Source organism: Sebastes umbrosus, chromosome 14 (genome assembly GCF_015220745.1).
Source record: "Sebastes umbrosus isolate fSebUmb1 chromosome 14, fSebUmb1.pri, whole genome shotgun sequence".
Taxonomy (NCBI): domain Eukaryota; kingdom Metazoa; phylum Chordata; class Actinopteri; order Perciformes; family Sebastidae; genus Sebastes; species Sebastes umbrosus.
The window spans coordinates 7,195,578-7,217,386 of record NC_051282.1 but is presented as its reverse complement, the minus strand read 5'-3'; the positions used below and the strand labels follow the sequence as shown (position 1 = coordinate 7,217,386).

At 40.2% G+C, this 21,809-nt stretch overlaps 2 protein-coding genes across 3 annotated transcripts in view; one reads left to right on the top strand and one right to left on the bottom strand.

Moving 5' to 3' along the window:
* The first annotated feature begins 223 nt into the window (after window positions 1-223).
* Window positions 224-21,809, top strand: part of LOC119501947 (alpha-1,6-mannosylglycoprotein 6-beta-N-acetylglucosaminyltransferase B-like) — an 81,910-nt gene continuing 60,324 nt past the window's right edge. The window contains exons 1-4 of one of the 2 annotated variants that reach the window (XM_037792723.1): window positions 224-335; window positions 10,152-10,276; window positions 17,089-17,404; window positions 18,794-18,906. In XM_037792723.1, coding sequence (XP_037648651.1) covers window positions 17,337-17,404; window positions 18,794-18,906 — 181 coding nt within the window. In that variant the 5' untranslated portion in view covers window positions 224-335; window positions 10,152-10,276; window positions 17,089-17,336. Of the gene's footprint in view, window positions 336-10,151; window positions 10,277-17,088; window positions 17,405-18,793; window positions 18,907-21,809 lie in introns of those variants that run through there. The other variant, XM_037792724.1, reaches the window with a different exon arrangement.
* On the bottom strand, window positions 3,144-6,160 carry LOC119501949. Its single transcript, XM_037792726.1, has 4 exons — window positions 6,034-6,160; window positions 5,847-5,940; window positions 3,952-4,272; window positions 3,144-3,864 (listed from the first exon to the last, which is right to left on the bottom strand). The coding sequence occupies exons 1-4, from the start codon at window positions 6,034-6,036 to the stop codon at window positions 3,488-3,490; spliced, it is 795 nt and encodes a 264-aa protein (XP_037648654.1). The 5' UTR covers window positions 6,037-6,160; the 3' UTR covers window positions 3,144-3,487.

Sequence of the window (21,809 nt, the reverse complement as noted above, 5' to 3'; positions counted from 1 at the left end):
TGTAGACATATATAGTATGTATTGTATGAGTCCCCTATTTACATACTAGGCCTGAATGATTTCAGGTTATGGATTTTGTGAGAGTACTGGCTCAAGCACTATTGATCTGACATAAATCCAATCTTGTTGTCGTTCTACTGGAGCACATAATTCAGTCTCTCCTTTGTGTTCTGTCCTTAGTAACTAATCTGCAGTGTGTATCTGCTCTCCACAGGGTCTCCTGAGGTCAGCTTATCTTTACTCGTGCTCCGGCAGCTTGCCTTACCAAATCAAAGCCCCACATGGTGATGGATGTCTTTTGTCTTTCTGACTCTGAGGAGCAGCAGCAGCAGCAGGTTAGGGAAGAGCATTCACCTCTACTGCACTGATGCATTCGGCTTTTACTTTCTTCAGTTTGAGCCTCGAAGTTAATCTGAAGTTTCTCTTAATGGCTTTGCTCGTGTTTGTGTAAGCGTCTCTACTGCAATGAATAGCACACGTGAGAGGAAGTAATTGCGCAACACAATACCTGGACATGTCCTCGCCTGCTCTCTCGGCTCACTTACTGTGGCAATCTTATCTCTGAGGTCTCTTTCTTCCTGCTGAATAATGTTTTGACACTCATGCAATGAGTGAATTTATGGTAGGCTGATATCAGTTTTACAAAAGAAGAAATTCATACCAATACATGCACAGAAAACACAGTTTGCTTTTCACCATCCAACGGAACAAAAACCTGGGTGTAGTTTGAAACTTGCACCAGCGAGCAGAGATATTTTCAACAAACACTGAGGCTGAAATACAGAAGCACATTCAACAGGCTGTGAAAGCTGTGTTCCCTTTTATTAGACCTTTGTTAAAAACCCAAACTACACCAAACACCAAACTTAAACAGAACCAAATTCTGTGGTGCAAAGCACAGAATTTACATCGATCAGCCGTAACATTAAGACCACTGACAGGTTGAAGTGAATAACATTGATTATCTTGTTACAATGGCAGCTGGCAGTGGGTGGGATATATTAGGCAGTAAGTGAACATTTTGAACTTTGACCTTTGTGTTGGAAGCAGAAAAAAAATGGGCAAGCGTAAGGATGTGAGCGATTTTAACAAGGGCCAAATTGTGATGGCTAGACGACTGGGTCAGAGCATCTCCAAAACTGCAGCTCTATACGTCTAAACTCGTATAACCTAACAACCTTTTCCACAGACAGTCACATCACAGATGAGCAAACACATTCGGTTGGAGCAGCACGCGTTCACCCATTTACAACCGAAGAAATTTAGCTTTGAGGAACACCCTGTACAAATCCTACAAAGAGAGGATGTACGATTTGAACAAGATGTAAAGGAAGAAAAGTTCCCTTTACATGGCATATTATCACAAAGTTTCCCTAGATGAAATTCATTACATTTCACACTTTTATGTCGCATAACTACAAAGCAGTTTTTAAAAAAAGATAAAATCCTCAGTACACAATATCCACTACATTTTGTCTAGACTTGGCAAGATTTGCATCATCAGTAGCTGTGTTTCAGATTAGTGTCTACACATCTTAAAATCATCACAATGAAAGGCATAGTTACCAGAGTAAAGCAGTTGTAAAAAAAAAAGAAGGAATTTCATAGCATATTTGGCCTTATGTGTCCCTAATCTATTCTTTGTAATTTTATTTTATTTTATTTTAATTACCCTTCAGGTAACTGTGTCGTTCACATGTATCATGTCTGCTTTACGGATCTTTTTAGACAAATTGTGCGCACATTTCCTCTCCTTTAGTGTTCATCATCAGCATTTACAATATACAAGAGGTGTGTAAAAGCAGAAAATCAACAGTCATTATTCTTACATGGAAAGACTGCCCCCTTCTGGCCATCAGGATGAAGTGAAGGTTTTAAAGAAGTAATTTCCTTACAACTACCAGTAAAACAAGACTGAGCAGGATATTTGCAAAAATGTGCACGACAGCAGTTTTCTCAAGAACTGTACATTGTTTACTCAGTCAAAGTCCTCGGGCACAGTCCTCTGTCATTTATGATAACAGTGAATGAGCATCATCTCCCTAATCAAGCAAGTTGGGACGTTTGTTTTTCAAGGATCTGTGCCATGTGCGTCAGATTTTCACTCAAACCAGACAGTAAATCGTCTGCCTCCCTCCTCTCCAGTTAAAGCAACACATTCTCATCCCGACTCGTCACATACTGACGCTTTGTCAGACCCCTCGGCATCACTTTTCGGTTGCACTTAACACGTGCTTAATGTTGGGAATTAAATATAAACACTTGCTTAGGTTTAGGCAACAAAACCACTATAGTTAGGTTTAGAAAAAAACAACATGGTTGGGCTCAAAATTACTACATTTTTACAGTGCAAATGTGACTTAAAGCTGCAGTAGGTAGAAATGGAGCAAATATGATTAAAAAAGTTATTTTTATAAAACTGTCACTATATCCCTGACAGTAATGCATGAGACAGGTCATCTGAAAAAATAATCATGATCATAAATAATCATGTGCCTCTGTGTCCTCCGGTGCTCCTAATGGCATCTGCAAGATTTCACAAGCCAGAGGAAAACAACCAATTAGAGCTGAGCTGGAGCCTTGGCGTCTCTGAGCAGCTGTCAATCACTCGCAAACTCCGATCAAACGGTCAAACTAGGCAGCGCTGATCAAATATGAATCAATATTCTGTTACTGTAATGCCTATTTCTCTCCTCAAATGTTTTCAGAAACATCTTGTAGTGTACTGTTTAGCTGTAAATGAGAAAGTTTGTGACCCGGCAGCCATGTTGAGATCAGTTGAGGAAATACCAAGCACCGCCCACCAGCCGGAGAACAGCCAATAGAAACGCTCAATAGGAACACTCTCACTGAAATGACCTGTGATTGGCCAAAGTCTGCCGTCACGAGCTAGATTTTCTAAAGTCTGAAAACAGAGCCATGAGGAGGTGCAGAAGTCAAGATATCTCTCAGAACACCTGAATTACAATATGCTGAAAGGTTATTATGACATTTTTGCCCAATGATGTCAAAAATGTTCTGCCTACTGCAGGTTTTAACGTTGTGAACGCGGGACACGAACGAACAGCTGATTGTAACGTGAAATTGCAACTTAACGAACGAGACATGAACAGCGGTCTCCTGGAGTAAAGCCTTGTGTTGTTGGACCCATCCACCTCCCCTCCCACCTTGTGTGTCTCTTTTGCTCTTTAAACTATGTCACCACAGCACTTTCCCTGAACATTTACTGGGTTTACATTGTAGTTAATTGAAAGCCTGGTGCGTCGGTATAGAACGCCGACGGCTATGAGAAAGCGTTGGTATTTGACGCCCTAGGGATGAGAATGGTTTTGGAGCAAAAAAAACAACCAACTCTTGTCTTTCCAAAGAAGAAAGTTGCCTGTAGGCTCTCAAATGCAAGAAATTAGATGTTGAAATCATCTCCTATTCATTTCTCCTTTTTTATCAACTTTTCTTTCAACACCTGAATTCTACCTTTTTGTTTCCTTTATATCATAAGTTTCACCATCATGATTTCCACCATGATACAGATCCACTGCAGTTTGACCATGCTTCCTGATGAGTCGTTCGCAGTGAGCTTTTGCTCAATGATAGGCAGTGGCAGGCTTATAGCGGCGAGCTCCTTCCCGGCAGAAGGTATCCACAATGAGCATGTGTACGGCGTTCTCAGGTTTCCTCTCTGTACATCTATTGTACTCGAGACATTGTACCGTCCATGATGGTCTTCCTCCTCCTGTGTGCTGGCAGTGTCGGTTAAGTTAACACTTCCCCGGAACCAGCGGACGGTGGCTCTGGGGTAAACTCCACTGAACCAGCACTCAGCACGAGACTCATTGATGAAGGAGTCAGAGCTTTCAAAGCAGTCTGTAAAGATCAAGGAGTTTTAGACAGATAATAGAAGACAGCAAGAATTATTATTTATTTTTTTTAAATAAATTAATTATAACTCACCTTGTACTGTAACAACAGTTTTGTTAGACTTTGCTCCTTGGGGGGAGCGTAGTTTGCAGAGGTACTCTCCCTGGTCGACGGGCATCACGTTGAAGAGAATCAGAGTGAATTTGTGGTGGGGAGGCTGGGCCGTGATTTCACACAGAACCTTAGAGTCAGGTTGGCCCTCTCTATGTTGACACACATTTTCATTTCTAGCCACCCAGAATAATGAATTATTGTCCAACTGGCCTGATGAGCTGGCAATACAAATCAGCATGATATTGTCTCCACACTGTGCAGCCACCTGGGGAATGGTCTGGAGCTTCACACCTTGACTGACTGAATTATCAGAGAGAGGGATGACAGAGTTAAAGAACATAACACAATCTGAAGAATGATTCCTGCAAATCTCTTTTAGTCACTATTATATTATCATTTGTCATTCCAATGTCAATTCTAACTCTTTTTTACAAGTAACTATATGGGGATCAGTAGAGAATCTAGGTTCAAGTTATTATAATTATTTTAGGGAATTATAATTATAAAATATATAATTTATAATTATTATTATAATTATTTTAGGGAATTATTTTTATTATTGTAGGGGAGACCGGGGGCAATTGTAACAAGGGGCAACTGTAACATCTCAAATTGCATCATTCAGAAACAAGACAGAATGTGCACCATGCATAATAATGAAACTCATTATGCACATGGTCTGTGTTGATCCCTGTCTAACCGTCAATGGACAAACTGTTGTCTCATACTTGACAATGTTTTTCTGCCAAGACTTTTTTTTGAGGTAGGAAAGTATTCAAATGTTCAATGGATATTAATTTGTTTTAACTGTATCTATATTCTTGGTAGTTTATTATGGGTCTTGGTATTTATTTGATGGTATTAACATGTCATCCCGGCACGTTGGGGTGGATGTAACATTTGACTAACACCTCTTCCTAACAGCGACCAACCAAACTCTGGCAAAATAGAGCGAGAAATAGTCCAGATATACAGTTTTACAAGCAATGCCACTCTCTGTTACACAGAGAGAGTGATATGATTAATTGTCAGTTATTGTCAGTGTCAATTTTGACTGATTAAAACAGGTTTGGAGGCGCACGAAAACTTGGCATAAATAGAGCCTGGGCGAGCAGTTTTCCAACAAGTGACACATGACTTAGCCTGTTCGCTGACGCACGGAGCATGTTAGGACATCTTCATTGGGAAAAACTGAAACAATGCGATGTCAGGAAAAGGTGTTTTAGTGTTTCAATCAATATTGTGACTCTAACATATAACACTGATGACCGTAAGCAAGTAGAACACAAATACACGTTACCTACGTAAAAAATGTTTCCAAATAGCTCAAGAGGTTTTTGAGTAATGACATCAAAACCAAGAATTAGTCTCCCCTAGTCTGTAGATATTCAGTATCGTTGATTTAGATTTGGGGCAGCTGTTAGACTACGGTCAGGTAAAATAGATTGAGGATCAGGATATCTTAAAGGAAGAAGACATTTTAGGAAACTCACTTAATCACCTTATGGCCAAAAGCTAGATAAGAAGATTGATACCACTCTCATGTATGTGTGCTAAATATGAAGCTAGAGCCAGCAGCCAATCAGCTGGCTGGAAAAGACTGGAAATTTCCAGAAACACAGTTTACCAGAAACACAAGAGAAACTGACTGAAAAATCAATGTTAGACTGTTAAAACTGGATGTCTCCTGTTTGCATTCTTCTCTTACAACTTGCTACAACTTGTCTTTTTCCTTAAATCCTAAAAAAACATTGCACAATGATGAGCATATATTCTGACTGTAAAACGCCCTGCATAAACTGTAAAGCTTTCAATCAGTTTACAGAAACCTGTTCAGATAATCACGTGTTTTCATGCACAAAACAAAGCCTCACCAGCAACGCTGACGGCTGTAGCGAACCAGATGATGGAAACCCAGCCAGAAACATGATGTGTCATCACATCAGAGGAGAAACTCATCTCTTTCATCTGTATTGAAATCAATATTTAGCACATTAGATCAAGCAGATAAAAGACAAACACAGACAGCTAACTGCTCGAAACAAGTTTGTGTATACTCACCATGCGCACACATACAGCTGAGAATTGTCTTTCATCCAGTGTAGACTGATATGCCGCTAAAGTTTAGGTCCACTTTATTTCATGTGTTGGAGCTCCTGTGGAAGAACGTTCACTGACTCAACCTCAGTATTTGAAGGGAAGCATCAAGTCACAGGGTGTTAGGGGGTTTTACTTGGGCAGGAGTAGGCATGCCCTGGAATGAATGACTGCAGAGTAAGAGTGAAACTGTAGTTCCCTGTCTGCGTCTCTAGATCCCTCATTACTTATTTTGATATTCACAGGACACCATCTTGGTTCTACTTTCCATTTGGCTGAGCATTTTATTTTATTATGTATAGCCCTAAAAGCTTGTAGAACATTTATTTGCACAAATATATATGTATTATTATTAAGGCAGTCAATCGATTCAAATATTTAATCGTGATTAATCATATGATTGTCTATAATTAATCACGATTAATTGCAAATTAATCACACAGTTTTTATCTGTTAAAAATGTACCTTAAAGGGAGATTTGTCAAGTATTTAATACTCTTATCAACATGGAAGTGGGCAAATATGCTTGCTTTATGCAAATGAATGTATATTTATTGGAAATATATTAACAACACAAAACAATGACAAATATTGTCCAGAAACACTCACAGGTACTGCATTTAACATAAAACATCAATCGTCAAATCACAACATGGCAAACTGCAGCCCAACAGGCAGCAACAGCTGTCAGTGTGTCAGTGTGCTGACTTGACTGTGACTTGCCCCAAACTGCATGTGATTATCATAAAGTGGGCATGTCTGTAATTCACATATCTTGAGGTCAGAAGTCAAGGGACCCCTTTGAAAATGTCCATGACAGTTTTTCCTCAGCAAAATTTAGCTTTGGAGCGTTATTTATGCTCCTTCATGGTTGGTACCAAATAATTCCTTAGGTTTTCTAGTTTCATATGATACCAGTATCTTCACTCTAGCTTTAAAAACTGAGCCCGCTACAACCTCCGGAAGATCAATTGCGTTAATGAGTTAAAGAAATTAGTGCCATTAAAACAATTTAGCTTTGTTTAATTCTTAGTTAGTAACTTAGATTTAACACGTTTTATTCCCTTTTACTCTTCACACATATTTATTCACCATGTAAACAAGTCTGCGTTCTTTTATATACAAAGCCCAGAGGCTATACTGTATGTGAATATATTTCAAAGGTTTTCCCGTGTCAGTGTTGCCGTTTTCCATCATAAATTGACCTTTGCCCCTGACAATGTGCCGTGTTGCACCATGATATAGTAGGAGTTTAATTTGGCAGTTTCCACTGGTGAAAAATAAGAACATGAAGGGTGATTTTTAAGGCTCTTTGAGCCATGGTCGATGATTCAACAAACACCAGAAAAAAATGTATTACATTTATGTAGATTTCTCCCTGAAGCTGTTTTTACAACTCTCCTACTTATTGACTTGACTTTGAATGTGCAGATGCTTAATTTGGGACTTTTGGACTACTATATTAGACATGCTTTTTAATCAATTAGAGCCTCTCTGACTCACACTAGAACACACGTCAAAGAAAGAGATATACTCTGGGCATCTGTTACAGACTACATGTAAAACTGAAGCAACTTTTAGCGTGGCCAGCTGTATAAGACAAGTACTGTTAAAGGGACTATTTGTAAGATTCAGAAATGCTGCTTAACAGTGACACCTGTGGCCTTGAAATCAACGAAAGTCAGCGTCAAGCTCGCGCTTGCTCGCTCTACATAGACATGAACGAGCATCGCTCAAAACAGTGAGGCGACAGACGTCAGCTAAAACCACAATATCACTCTATATTTTAGCTGCTTGGCAGTAATGTTAGCTGACCAGACGAAGGTCTCTCCATGAATCAATGCTGATCCTAGTGTTGGCTTTTCCTGCTCAGCGCAGGCTTCAGCAGCGGGGCTCCTCAACGAGTTACTTTGTTGCCTCCCGACCGCAGCCGGCAGCCGGAGACACCGGCACCCGGTCGGTAACGAGACGATAACGTAACTCGTTGAGGAGCCCCGTCACTTCACCAGACACGGAAAACCTCTGTTGGTCTGGAGGAGCTGCAGCAGTTATTTCTGCACAAACGTCCACTGTACATTCACTAGATATTCTCAGAGCTAAACTAACTCTTCTGCAGTGTGGAGTGAGCGCGCGTTCACGTCTAGAGGTGGAGCGAGACAGCGAGGACGCGCGCGCTGTCTGAGTGAAGGAGAGCAGGCAGCGGAGACGAGGCTCCGGCCACACGCGAGCGCGCATATGCGAACGCGCATGTGTGCCGACCCGCTACATTTATATGCTTAAAAAGTTACAAACAGTCCCTTTAATTTAAGCATGAGCTACATCTCTCTTAGTAACATTGTAAGCAGCCTTTTTGCACACCAGTTTATTTGTGTATGGTGGTTTGTGTAACACTTCTTCTCACACTGACTCACTCAAACCACTTATCTCTGGGAGGAAATTCCAAAAACGTGTGACTCACCTTGGGACAGTGCTGGGAAAACCTCAGTTTGACTTTTGGTGACCTTTGAGTTTGTTATAGATAAATACTTTACAACATCAAAAGTTCACCATTATCTAGGAATCTGCTATTGTTTGTTTTGCTGGGGACTGACTTTTTCTTCAGTAGCTGCATTTTGTTGAACTGTCGCAGCTTGGCCTGGCATGTGGCTGTAATGCCAAAAGCACAAACAGGTAAGGCTGCAATTAAATTAAAAATTATGGGCTGATGTCCAAAATCCTGCTGTTACACTAGCTACCCGTTTTTGTGTGTCCTGCTGACAGCAAATCAGTATTTGTGCCGTAAATATTTTATGTGTCTCTCTGTACATCACAGCAACGCTTGCACTCAAGATGTATTGGATTTCACATTACATTCATCCTCTATAAATACATTTTGAAACAACAGAGCGCTCCCACACACATTTTCCAGTGTTACAACAAAACTGTGAAAAAGAGCTGTACTGGGTGTGGACTTGTTATAAAGATAAAAGCAAGCAATCTGCTTGTATCAGCTTGAAGCCGGTGGCAAACACAATAGAAAAGATATCTGTCCAGACATCTCCAAATACCTCAGTGATGCTGTAAAAACAAGGCAAGCTTGAAATGACAAGTTACTCTTCCTCACTATGACATTTTCAACTTCTATTAGTGAGGAACCTTTTTAAAATCAAGTTTATATTAATAGAACTAATGCCCCGTTTACACCTGGTATTAAAATGTGATCTTTACCTGACATTATCTGGATGATCACAAGCTGGATAATAACATGTGATCCATGGGTCTTTGGATTCACACCTGGTATTAAAATGCATTTTCATAATCTCAATTATGCCCACATTGCAATTTAAGACCAGGTCTAATTGGGGTCTATATGCATAAGGATAAATATCAAACAGCATTGCATAAATCACATTACTATTATAACAAAATGTAACCATAGATCAATAACATAACCCCAATTTCCAACATGTCTACATGTGGATGATTAACACAGTTTCACATACAGTAAATGCATATTCTAACACACAATACAATAAATATCCCTCTATAGTTTGATATGATAAGCATGTGTAGCACTATATTATTTATTTTATACAATGGACACAGTGATATGGAACACCTCGTATTTTTACACAATGTGAAACCTCAAAGTACGATGTAAAGATTGCCATAAAGATGAGTCTATACCTCAATAAATTGTGAAGCAGTTCATAAGCAGCAGCATTTTGCAATTAAATTGAAATGAATTTAAACTGATTTAATTGTTCAGGTGTTGCCTTTATTCTGCAGATCCCCTGTTAATGTAAATGACTACATCGATTCTGATAGTGTGTGGTATGATTGCAATGTCTTTTTGGCAGCTGATTACCTGATAATACAATATATTTCCATACACAAGTATTAAGACGTTTGCAGTTAGAGGTAAGCACATATTCTGTCACATATCTTTATTAATACCCTGAGGGGAAAACATTTTTGGTAGGAGGAAAATTTGGCAAGAATAGGCAGATTAAATGTCAACAGGTTGGCTGCAGGTGGTAACATGATATAATCTTGAAACACACTGGCAAACAACAGCGAATAAGTTTTGTCTTTACATGCAGCAGGAATTGGAGATGAGGAGCAGCAGGTGAGCACCGTGACACAGAGGACGCCTGGTGGACAGGTGAGGGATGACCGAAAAAGAACAGCTGGAGTCACAAACAAAGACAGACAGAGATGAAAACAGGTAATGTGAAACACTTTTTTATTCTCAAGAAACTAAAACATATTAACCAGACTATATTTTTCAGAAATGTGTGTGAGTTAAAAGGTCAGGTTTGTTAGCGTTCAGTCAATCTGTTCCTCTCGGTGAAAGACAAGCAAAAGGAGGAGAACACAAATAGTTTGTAGTGGAGGGAGACGAGCGAGAAGACTGATCAGCTCTGAACCTCCTGGAAAAGTTTTCCTTGATGTGTCAGGATCCTGTCAGCACAAAAGAACCGATGAGCACTATTTCAGTCTGCAAAATGATCGCATTTCCTGTACAGCACAGCAGGAAGGCTGAACAAACACAGCTGCAGTCTTACAAACCTTCTATTTTTCAAAGTGCTTTTCATTTATTTGACTTCTTTTTAAAAAGCCCAGAGCTTCTGTATAGTTTTTTTACTTCACAAGATGCCTTTAAACTTGATTATGATATTGTATAAGACACCGTTTGCAGCACATTTCCTCATCTTATCTGTGAGTTTGAAGAGTTCAGGTGAGTGCAGTGACTTTGAAGGTTTATCTTCCTCACTCTTAACACTTTGGGACAGATGCTGCACACCCTAAGGCCTAATCTGATTGGATACGGCTCCAGCTTCTCTCATTACTTGCCACTTTGCTTCTGGTGACAATAACCTGCAAACAGAGATGTACTGCAGGGATGTACTGCGATGGCTGCCAATGCTGGAAAAGCATATATCCTCGATTAAGAATGTATTTACTTCTCCTCTAAATACTTTAAAGCGCTCCTTTTGATTAAAATCCTCAATTGCAATGTAGCTTATTAGTACAGCTACCAGATAAATATAGTACAAAGTGCAGTATTTCTGTCTGAATGTAAAGAGAGAAACTACAGGCTGTGAGTGTGACACCTGGCCAACAGTCAGACAAATCTCCCCTGAAACTCCAACTCGACTGGGATTTTCCAAAAGTCTCCAAAAAGAAATGTATCCAGATTTTCTGGGAAGTTTGCCTTTCACTCAACTGTCACACAACCATCTGTTTATATGCACAAAAAGTGAGCTCATACCTGTAGCCTATATCTATACGTCCCACATTTTGACAGATGCACATCTTTTCATGCAGTGTGGTGTGAAGATGACAAAGAAAATCTCTGAAACTCTGAAAGCTACTTGTGAGGTGCAGTGCTGCGGGTATAGTCCCAGGATACACAGACATCTATATAAGCTACACATAGATTATATTATAATCGATCTAAGTATAGCAGTATATATTTTATTGAATGGTTATGTTAGTGTGAAGGCCTCTGCAGAGGGAGAAGATATGGAGGAAGACTCCATTTAGACTTTAATGCATCTGAATCTTGATGGAGCTGTATAAATGAACATTTCAATACCAATATTAGAGCATCACAAGTGCTGTGCCATCACTCCCAGTTACATTAATGGCTGTTTCGGACATTTATGGAAGTGTAAAGCAGGTGATCTATCTGTGAGCTGTCAGATATCTGCTGAGAGCTCCTATGTGAGAAATAACTCGTTATGTATAGCTGGTGAATGCATCAGGCTGGAGAGAGGGAAATGATGAATTTAAATATGCTACTCCCTCACTGTAAGCAGGCCAGGCTACCACTCAACAAAGTCACAGAGTTTGCAGCCCTGGTTTCCCAATGGTGAAGCAAACTCCCCACCAGGCCCGGCTCTACAGCTCTTTTAGTGCCCTTGGCGAAATTTGGATTCCGACCCACAAAACTCTAACCCTAGCCCCGTAAAGCACAACACACATCAGACATCACAATGGTTTTAAGATTAATTAAGATTTTTATTTTCATGAATAGCTGTATGTTTTATAATATAAATAAACAACTGGTCCCTGATATTGTTGACTTAAAAGTGTTCAGTCAGTTTCACTACAATTTACACTTTGATTAACAAATAAGTGTGGCCGGGCAGATTAAAAAGTGTGAGGGAGTTACACGGGTGACTTTATTTATTTGTCCACCGGCGTTTAAAAAAAATATATATATATATATTATAATTATTATTTTGGTAACACTTCATTTTACAAGTCTGCAAATTTCACGGTAATTTGGTGTTAATTAGCAAGTAACCTATTTGAAATTTATTTGGAATTACTGCCAAATTACCCCAATATTTACCTCAAAATTGATCAAAAATGGCAAATAAAATACAATAAATTAAAAATAATTTAAAATAAAAATGCACTCCCATGATTCTTGCACTTCTGTCGTACCCACAAAGTTGAATGCACTTATCGTAAGTCACTTTGGATAAAAGGGTCAGCTAAATAAATGTAATGTAGGCTAAATAAAATCCTGTCCTTCCAAGTGTCCATGATGGTTGGAGTCAGTCAGTGTCAAAAGTCAGTGTGGCTCAGTGTGGGACTGACAGTCAGTAGCAGGTTTAAAATAATGGCACCAGCTGGTTTCTCTACCTGAAACATGTTGAATGATGTGTTTCGACAGCTGCTGAGAGGAGTGAAAGCCTACTGTAAAGTCCAAGCACTGTGTGCCCATATAAGCAGTCAGTTCGTTCACTTCTAGTCAGTTTAGCTTTCATTGTGTAATGTGTGGATGTATACGCATTTGCTCATCATTCAAAAATTCATCTCTGCTTAATGTAGACATTTTTGAAATGTAACATTGAATCACCTTGCTGCAGGTTTATGTTTCTAGAAATTAAACTAATACTAACCATCTGATTTGTTTGAGTGCATTTACTAAAATAAGATTAATTTCGCTCATGTTGCTGAGGGTACTAAATAAACAGGTAACAATACTGTTACATTTTATATGAACTAGCAGGTAAAGGTTAGAGTAGCCTACAAATACAATCTTTACCAAACCAATCTAATTAGCTAAAGAGTCACAGTTCAGTTGCTTTAAAAAATATCAACAACAAACATTATAACCTACAGTTTTATATAATCAACAATATCCAGTTCAATAAAATGAACACAGAACAACAGAATATCAACTCTGGCATAATATTGTTGGTAATGTTATTCCAAGGCATAACTGTTTTACTGTTTTCATTGTGGAGGTCCCCTATCCAGCCAAACAATATTGATATTTCCACCTGCTCTCTCTTTTAGTGCCATTTTCAGGTTTTTACACATATCCAGTTTTTTTCTGAAGCAAACTGAAAGTTTTTTTTTTCATTGACTCTGTCAGTCGAGTCCAGAGAAGGGCACTGGAGACAGGAAGATGTTTACTTCTTATTAAAATACTTCATGTTTGTCCTTCAGCTGCTTTGAGTGAAACTCAGTAAAGAAATAAATGTGGTGAACTGTCCTGCTTAGGATTCAGTCCATAATTTTCAACCCACATTCCTGGCTGACAAACAATAGTGAAAGATGCACTAAAGATACAGTATGACTGGGTTTATTACCTCCGCCAAGGAGGTTATTTTTTAGGGTTTGTTATCAGCAGGATTACAGAAAAACTATTGGCCCGATTTTTATGAAACTCGCCTCGGGTGTAGCATGGGCCAAGGAAGAAACCATTAAGTATTGGAGCAAATTGGCCTTGGTGTAGGTCTGTGCTCTCAGAGTGCCCTTCTAGTTTCTACTGTGATCAAAACTACGATACTGCTCAGTGCACTTGATTTTCCTCCCTTTTTGTAACACATAAGCCTGGATTTTCCACTTGCATTTCCCAGATGTATATTTCCATGTTAAATGCAAATACGGTGTTTAGTATAAAGGGAATGCTTTTAAGAGTTCTTTGTCCTTGGGCGTCTGCTTCTGTGAATCCTCAGTAAAGCAGAGGGAGTCCAAACCAAACAGTGGGAGGGAGAGAGAAACTGCAGTGGAAGGAGATACTCGAGAGAGAAGTAGACAGACTGAGACAAAGATAGAGAGACTCAGACAGAGAGTGTCAGTAAGATAACAAATATTGTGGATAATGCAGTGGTGAAGAGGTCAACATGAAGCAGGAGAAGTAGAAGAGTAAGAATAAGAACATAATAGACAAGCAGGATTACTCAGGACTGCAGGAATTCAAGAAAGGCAGAGGAAAGGAAATGAAAAAGAAGACATTAAAGAGAAAAGATAAAGTAAGAGACATATCCAGACAGGATGCTGCTGGTGGTAGTGTCCTTGGTTCAACGCTCCCCAGGTGGCATTATGATTAATCTTTTCATCGAAAGGGTGTGAGAGCTTATCTCAGATTCAATGAACACTGGCTTATCTCTGAGTGTTTTGCTCATTTGTGAAGCCAAAGCTGAATATTAATATAAGGGGAAAAAATTAGGAAAAGGATTGTCTGTCAGTTTGTATAGCACACACACACACACACACATACTCTTACTTACGTTTTTCTGTCACCCAGTCCAGTAATGAAACACTGCAGCCAGTCATTGTTTTGTGTCATTTTGCAGGAGGTGAATGTGATCTGACCAGTGGTGCATTTTAAATCTCAGCCCGGGCTTGTAATGCCAGAGGAGCCAGTCTCTCTCTGGGCTGCGGGCCAAGAGGCAATAGCGGCAACAGGCAGTGCCCAACATACTAAGAGTGAAAACAGTTTCCACGGCAACAGTGGATGCTGCCGCTTGCTGTCCATTAGGCCAACACTGGATGTGGCCTTGGACGACTTGTTGATGGTCACTCTTTCCTTGATGACTTTAAGATGGTACACAGGGTAGACTGAGGTCAAGTCACAATTTGTTTTTGTTATTTTTCATCCTTTATTCTGTCGCGATATCGATAGCGATACCTGGGCCGATACCGAGTACCAATCCGATACCAGTGTTTAATTAATAAGCTGTGTGCCTCGCTGTGTGGAAGTGACTGGGATCATTCTGTTATATGTAAGGCAAAATCGGGCTTGACTTAAACGTTGATTTCCTTTCCCTTGTAAAACAAAATGTAACAAATAAATACATAGATATACATTTAGTGAATTGTTATTTATTATTCGAATAATAATAATATTGTACACCAACAACATAGCAAAAAAATCTTCAAAATTACAATTCAAGTGTAAACCTTTTTAATGCAGCAACCAATTGGTCAAAACTGAAACAGAAATTCAAATTCCAGTCAATAATGTACAGTATATAATATATAAACTAGGGATGCACCGATACCGAATCGGATATTGGGTCGATACTGACTCAAATAGCTGGATCGGGTATCGTGACAATGGGGCCGATCTATTACATTTATTCTATGTTTATACATTATATACTGGAATTTGAATTCCTGTTTCAGTTTTGACCAATTGGTTGCTGCATTAAAAAGGTTTACACTTTAAATATAATTCCTGTTAATTTTTAAGATTTTTTTTTTTGCCATGTTGTTAGTGAACGATTTCTTATTTTAATAATAAATAACAATTCAGTGAATTTTTATATCTATGTATTTATTTGTTACTTTTGATTCACAAAGTTAGTAAAGCAATGTTTAAGTCAAGCCTGATGTTGCCTTAACACATAAAAGAACGGTCCCAGTAAATGAAGTTGAAAAACCAACGTTTTTATATTAGGAGGAAGGTCATTTTCTCCATGGCAGAATTCTCAAATATATCATAATACCTTCCACTCTAAAGACATCTATCTTGAAATAAATCTGCCAGTATTCGTCTGTACGTTTTACAATGTCATAAAAGCCATAACTAAAGATTAAAGAGGCGTTTCTGGTACTATATTACCTTTGAGATCAGCACAGAGCTGTGGGTGTATTCTGTGTTCAGGCCGCTGGGTGTCGCTGCTGAGCTGCAGTCGGAGCTGTCCATGGTGCTGAAATGTGTCCTGAAACCTTCAATGAAAACAATTTCTTTACAATATTACGTTTAAAAAATAGTGCTAAATATACTTTAGAGACTATTGCATGTTATTGATATAGATAAGGAGCTATATAATGATGTTTTTTCCCTAATTAATCTGCCATTGGATCAAATCAGTTCATGTCATGATGAGTTCACTGCCTGTTAGTATTATGTAGCATCATACACCCCTAACATTGATATCAATCCGACTTGTTTCCAATAGAATCATATTTTTACTTCCTTATACTTGACTAAGAAGCTTTTATTACTACACCTATTCCATCCATGGTGTGTTTTCTTTAAAGGTCCCATATTATAAGAAGTGAGATTTTCATGTTTTTTTTTATTATAAAGCAGGCTTAAGTCCTATATAAATACTGTGAAAGTATCGAAACACTCAATCCACAGGGAAATACACACAGCCCATATTCAGAAACTCTGCGTTTGAAACAAGCTGTGAGGATTTCTGCCCATTCGTGACGTCACGAATATACAATATTTAGACCCTTGACACAATTTTAAACATAAACATTTTAAATGTGTCCCAGTTTATTTCCTGGTTGCAGTGTTTGTGAATGTCATCAGCTGACAGGAAGTACACATGGACCCAAGCTGTTGCCTAGCAACGCAATTCTGTTGCAATTCCGTCAAAATGTGCTAAAACGGAGCGTTTCAGACAGAGGGGTAAATACAGACATATTCAGACAGACAGTATGAGGAAAATAAAAGTTTTTTTGAACATTACAGCATGTAGACATGTTCTAGTAGAAAAACACAAAATACAAGTATGAACCTGAAAATGAGCACGATATGGGACCTTTAAATAAACAGTAAATAAATCTATGGTTTTCCAGTATGAGTCGTTAGATGGCGCAGCGGCTGAGAGCCCCTCGCGCAAAGAGGAGCGAGTCAGTCAGTCAGTGCTCCATCCACCAACTCTACAGTCATGTGTTGTTGCACCCGGCGCCGCTTTATCTCCAACAGTGTTATGGATACCATCATAACTGATTAAAGGACAGTTTTTATTCATATTTATTCCTCTGCAGAGCCGGAAAGGAGGACTATATATCGACCCAGCAGCTGCTGCAGGATGCACCGGCGGAATCACCGCTGCTGAAGTTGTTCACACGCGCACACTGGACGGACAGGTGCTGCTTGGGAAGTTGTCTGCTTCGTCACGCACAACCCGTCAATCCTCCGGACTGTGGTTGAAAGTTATGGTTTTGACGCTGGTTGTCACGCAGGAGACTCGCACGATGCTGAGGAGAGCCGGCGCTTTCTACGTGTGTGGGAAATGATTGCAACCAGCAGCGACCTTTTCATTATGGTGAGGAGATGTCTTCTCACTTTCAAACCGTTCAGGTGAGCACATTTTCCTCTTCAATCTATTCACAGCTTGAACCCCTTTTTCTTTATTTACTGACATGTTAAATAATAACAGGCTGAGTTTATACATTGTGATGGTTGTTTTTGTTTTTTATTATGCATCATAAAAAAACGTATATGATGCAATTGAAAGGAATACCGAAAATCTGCAAAATGCATTTTATGTCTACTTGTTTTCTGCAGTATATATCAAGTTTTGCAAGTTCAGACCGTTCTCATTATTTATTTTTTGTCAACAATATTGTTATTGGAACCACTGGCATTAATTGGAACAACTTGATGCCCTGCTGTGCTGTAATTAACGTTTGCTTACACAGCTAAAACTCCCACCACCAGCAGCAGCAGCTGGAGAGGAGTGAAAGTGAAAGTGAAAGCAACTCAAGCAGATATAAACTCATTAAAACTTCCACGTTTGACCAAAGATAGTTTGTACACAAGCTCCAGGGCTCATTAGCACTAAGAAATTAGGAATCACCGTCCCATGGCAGTGTGTGAGGAGTCACACTCTCTCAGGCGTGAAGTTCCCTGATGTTTTACAGCTTTCTGAGTGAATACAGGGGTGTTACACATTATGCTGTCTGCACTGCCTGTGGCTCCAGACCTGATTTAACATGCAACTCCCATGCTGTACGGTTCAGTGGCTGGTCTTCACTGTAGAATCATACACTTGTGTTTCCCCACACAGCATGTAACGCTTCCCTGAACATCAAGTCCCAGTTTTTCATCATTACCTCCCATATTGGATAGTAATATGGCACTATCACTCACTCAGGCTCCAGCTGAGCGACTGCAGACTCTATGTTGTCAGTTTTTCTGCCCTATAAAAATTCAAAAAAAGCAAGCTGTGGTGTACAGAATGGAAGTGCGACAATCTGTCCTGCAGTTCTCCCCACTCTATAAAAAGGATTGTTTCCGAGCATTTTTCTCAGCACGACTCCTGGAGCAGTCTCGAGCTAATCGGCCCGAAAGCATTTGTTTTCAAAGCTTGAGAACTTGAGACGTGTTTGTTGTGCAGCCATTGGCCTGTAATTTAATGCTTTTATTTTGGGTGTTAGCTCACTGAGCACAGTGTGAGGCAGAAAACCCATCCGTGTAATGGTTCATTTGAGATGACACAGTCAAGCGAGTACACAATGCTTTTCTCTTGCTTGATATGAACTTTACAAAAATGGGTCCACGCTCCATGAAGCCTCAGTAAGGACTCAGAGTCTCAAAGAGGTCATGCTGACGTTGACCTCTCTCAGACACACATGCCTTTGTTTCTAATTTTTCTTTTTATACTTGTACTCTTTTTCTCATGAGCTCTAACCTTGTCATGCTCTCGTGTCACTTAATCACCCCGTTGACTCTGTCTATCTCCTGCAGGATCTTTGTGGTGGGGATCGGCTTCTTCAGCCTGTGCTTTCTAATGACCTCTCTCGGGGGCCAGTTCTCGGCCAAGAGGCCCGGAGATTCCCCCTTCACGGTGCGAGCCGAAGGTAAGCCCGCAGCTGCTCGGTCGTCCCTGACTACAACGGCCTGCCTGCGCTGGTAATGAACAGGCTGGGAGCACGCTGAGAGCTCCACGGAGCTTCCTTGATTGCTGCCAGGGGGGCTGACAGACCTGCTCACTTTGCTCATCATGAATGCGTCGGGGGGGTGCATGTCGCCCGGAGAGGCGCATGTCGCCCGGAGAGGCTCCATCTTTCTTTTTTTTACACCTGCTTTCATCTCTGCTCAGTGCCCACATGACCTTGTCCTGACCCACAATAATTCATTTTTAGTAGTAGTACGAGTAGCTGGAAGTTCTGTTGACCTTGTATGTATTCATGTAGTGCAGATACACTAAATCTTTCATGTAGAGGAAGTAGTTCACCAGTTGAATTACTCTTGTAAAGGTGCATTGAAGCAAAAATAAGATGTTGCAAACATGACTTACTCTGGCAGTGAAGATTTAAAGGTGAAATTTATAACACTAATAGAATTAACGGTATGTTTATAAGACAGTAGACAGTATTAGAGCTGTGGAATGGGATGTAATCATGGGACAGTGGTCATGTTTTGGTTATAAAAAAAAAAGGTCTCCTTGACAACCAGCTGATTTACAACTTCCTTTAGACAAATATATTCCTTAAAAAGTCCAAATGGTCACTCAAATGTTGCCAGCAACATTGGCCGTGCCTTTCGCAGAGATCAAACAAAACAGCCACGGCAGAAAAAAAAAAAATCCAAACCATTTCCGAGACACCATCCCTGAGAGAAAGTTTTTATCTTTCCCAGCACGTTGCCTCTGTTTGCGCTATGTGCCTCTGCATATAAACCACTACAGCGCTAGCCATTTGGGAGAGTCAGTGTTAGCTTTTGGACTTTTGTCTCTCACCTTTTTATCGCCACCTGGCACAATGTTGACACTGCGTGTCATCCTCTGTGGCGGATACCAGCTGGCACGGGAAGAGGCAATGCAAATGAGGCGAGAGTAATCATTTCATCCTTCTTGAATAATGCAGTCCATGTTCGGGGCCAATCAGTGAATGGCATGGCGCCCTGTGGTTTGCTTGTTGTGCAAGACGTAAAGTGTTGAAATCAATTTTGGCTGACTTAAATGATTGTTTTTCTGTTATTAAAACATTGGCTCGTAGTTGGAGCACTTCCTCGGGGAAAATCAGTGTAATTCTGAAAGAGTAGTAATGCAGGGGATGTGGTAGCGAGGTGCATCAGGTGTCATCACGGGAGACGACTCACCCATTTATGAAATAGTATATGCAGAGCTGGTTTGGGGAGAGAAAGAGAGAGTGGAGGGTGAGAGGGGTGGAAGACAGAAGAGCTGGCTGATTAATTAACCACTCTCAGGCTGTAGTCAAGGGAAGGCATTCGGCCTCTAGCTCATTAAACACTGCCTCGCCGCTAACCACGGATAGTCGAGCTATGTAAATTCTCCCCCTCTCTCTCTGTGTGTGTGTACGTGTGTTTGTGTACATGTGCATGTTTCGGGAATGAGGATTAGCGGCACGGAGTGTTAGCGCAATGAATGAGCTGGGATGAATTGTTCAGTGGAGCAGCAAACTTGATAATACTTAGAGTCTCTGCTGCCGGACGCTGTGAAGAGCTACAGGACATTTATGTACACAGCCATGTCGTCAGTCAACATAGAAAATGTGAAAATCTTATAAAAAGCAGTGGTGTGTTTTGAATCTGAGAGTGTAAACAAAATGGCCAGGCTGTGCCGAGAGAAGAGAACCCACCACCACCCTGTTTATTGCTCGTCTTGTGAATGGCAACGATTGCCTGAAGAGCAAAAGGTGTGAAGAAAAATATGTAATTATTGTCTTGCAACCTTCTGTTTCTCTCTCCTCTCCCTGCCCTCCCGCCTCCCTCTACCTCTTTCCTTTTATGTTTCTCTCCAGCTCAGTCTCTCTCACCTGTTTTTGTATTATTTTTGTCAAAAATCTTACCTAAGGTGCTCCAAGACTCTTATACCTGCTTTTCAGCTTTGCACACTCAAAAAACAAGCTCTATTTCCTTACAGATTTCTATGTATAAAATAGCGTTGCACTCCCGAGCCAGAGACACAGAATACCACAGAGTTGCATTTGGATACCAAGTTATATATCCAGTTTTAAAATGCATGCACTTCCCTCATCACTTCCTTTTGAAGGTACAGGAAGCTAATGATGTGGAGTAGAAATATGAGGGGGGACAGAGGGAAGGGATTTTTACCAGAGTGTGAAGCAGGAAAGTGGGAAGCGTTTGATCCTAGATATCTTAAAGGCTCCAGAGGTCTACTGTAGCTTTCTAATAAGCTCTTTGAAGACCACCTTCACAGTGTGTCCTTTTACCACAGGGGTCTTATTGCAGCTTTGCCACAAAGGGAGGAATAGGCCAAGGATGCTTTCAGGTTTTACCCCAGTCAGAGCAGGACTAAGTGGTTCAGATGTTAATGCGTTCTTTATTCCTACCTGCAAGCTCCATTACCTGAACTGTTTTTAGCTGCCGTCCTCGAAGTGAAAAATATGTTTTGCTGCAGGCAAACAGAGTGTGACATCTCTCAATGAAAGCAGATGTTTTCTTCTGTCTTTACCCCCCCCTGTATTTAAACCCTTGCATTTTCCCCCTTAAAGGGTGGGTCCATCTGCGGTATTTTCCATTTTTTTCAATTGTAAACGCCCACTCAGCCGTTAGCAAAAAGCAGTGAGGTTACCAAAATAACCTAATCGAAGCTATCGAACGGCTTCAGTTCCCCGTCGGAAAGGGCTGTCTGAGGGCGAGGTAACGTTGCTGTGGATGGGAGCAGCAGAAAAACATATTTTAGCCACCTAAAAAAGGCCAATCTAAAAAAAATCGATATCAGTTTAAATGTACTCTATATTTAGAATATTTTCACAGCTTTATCTTGCCGTCAGGC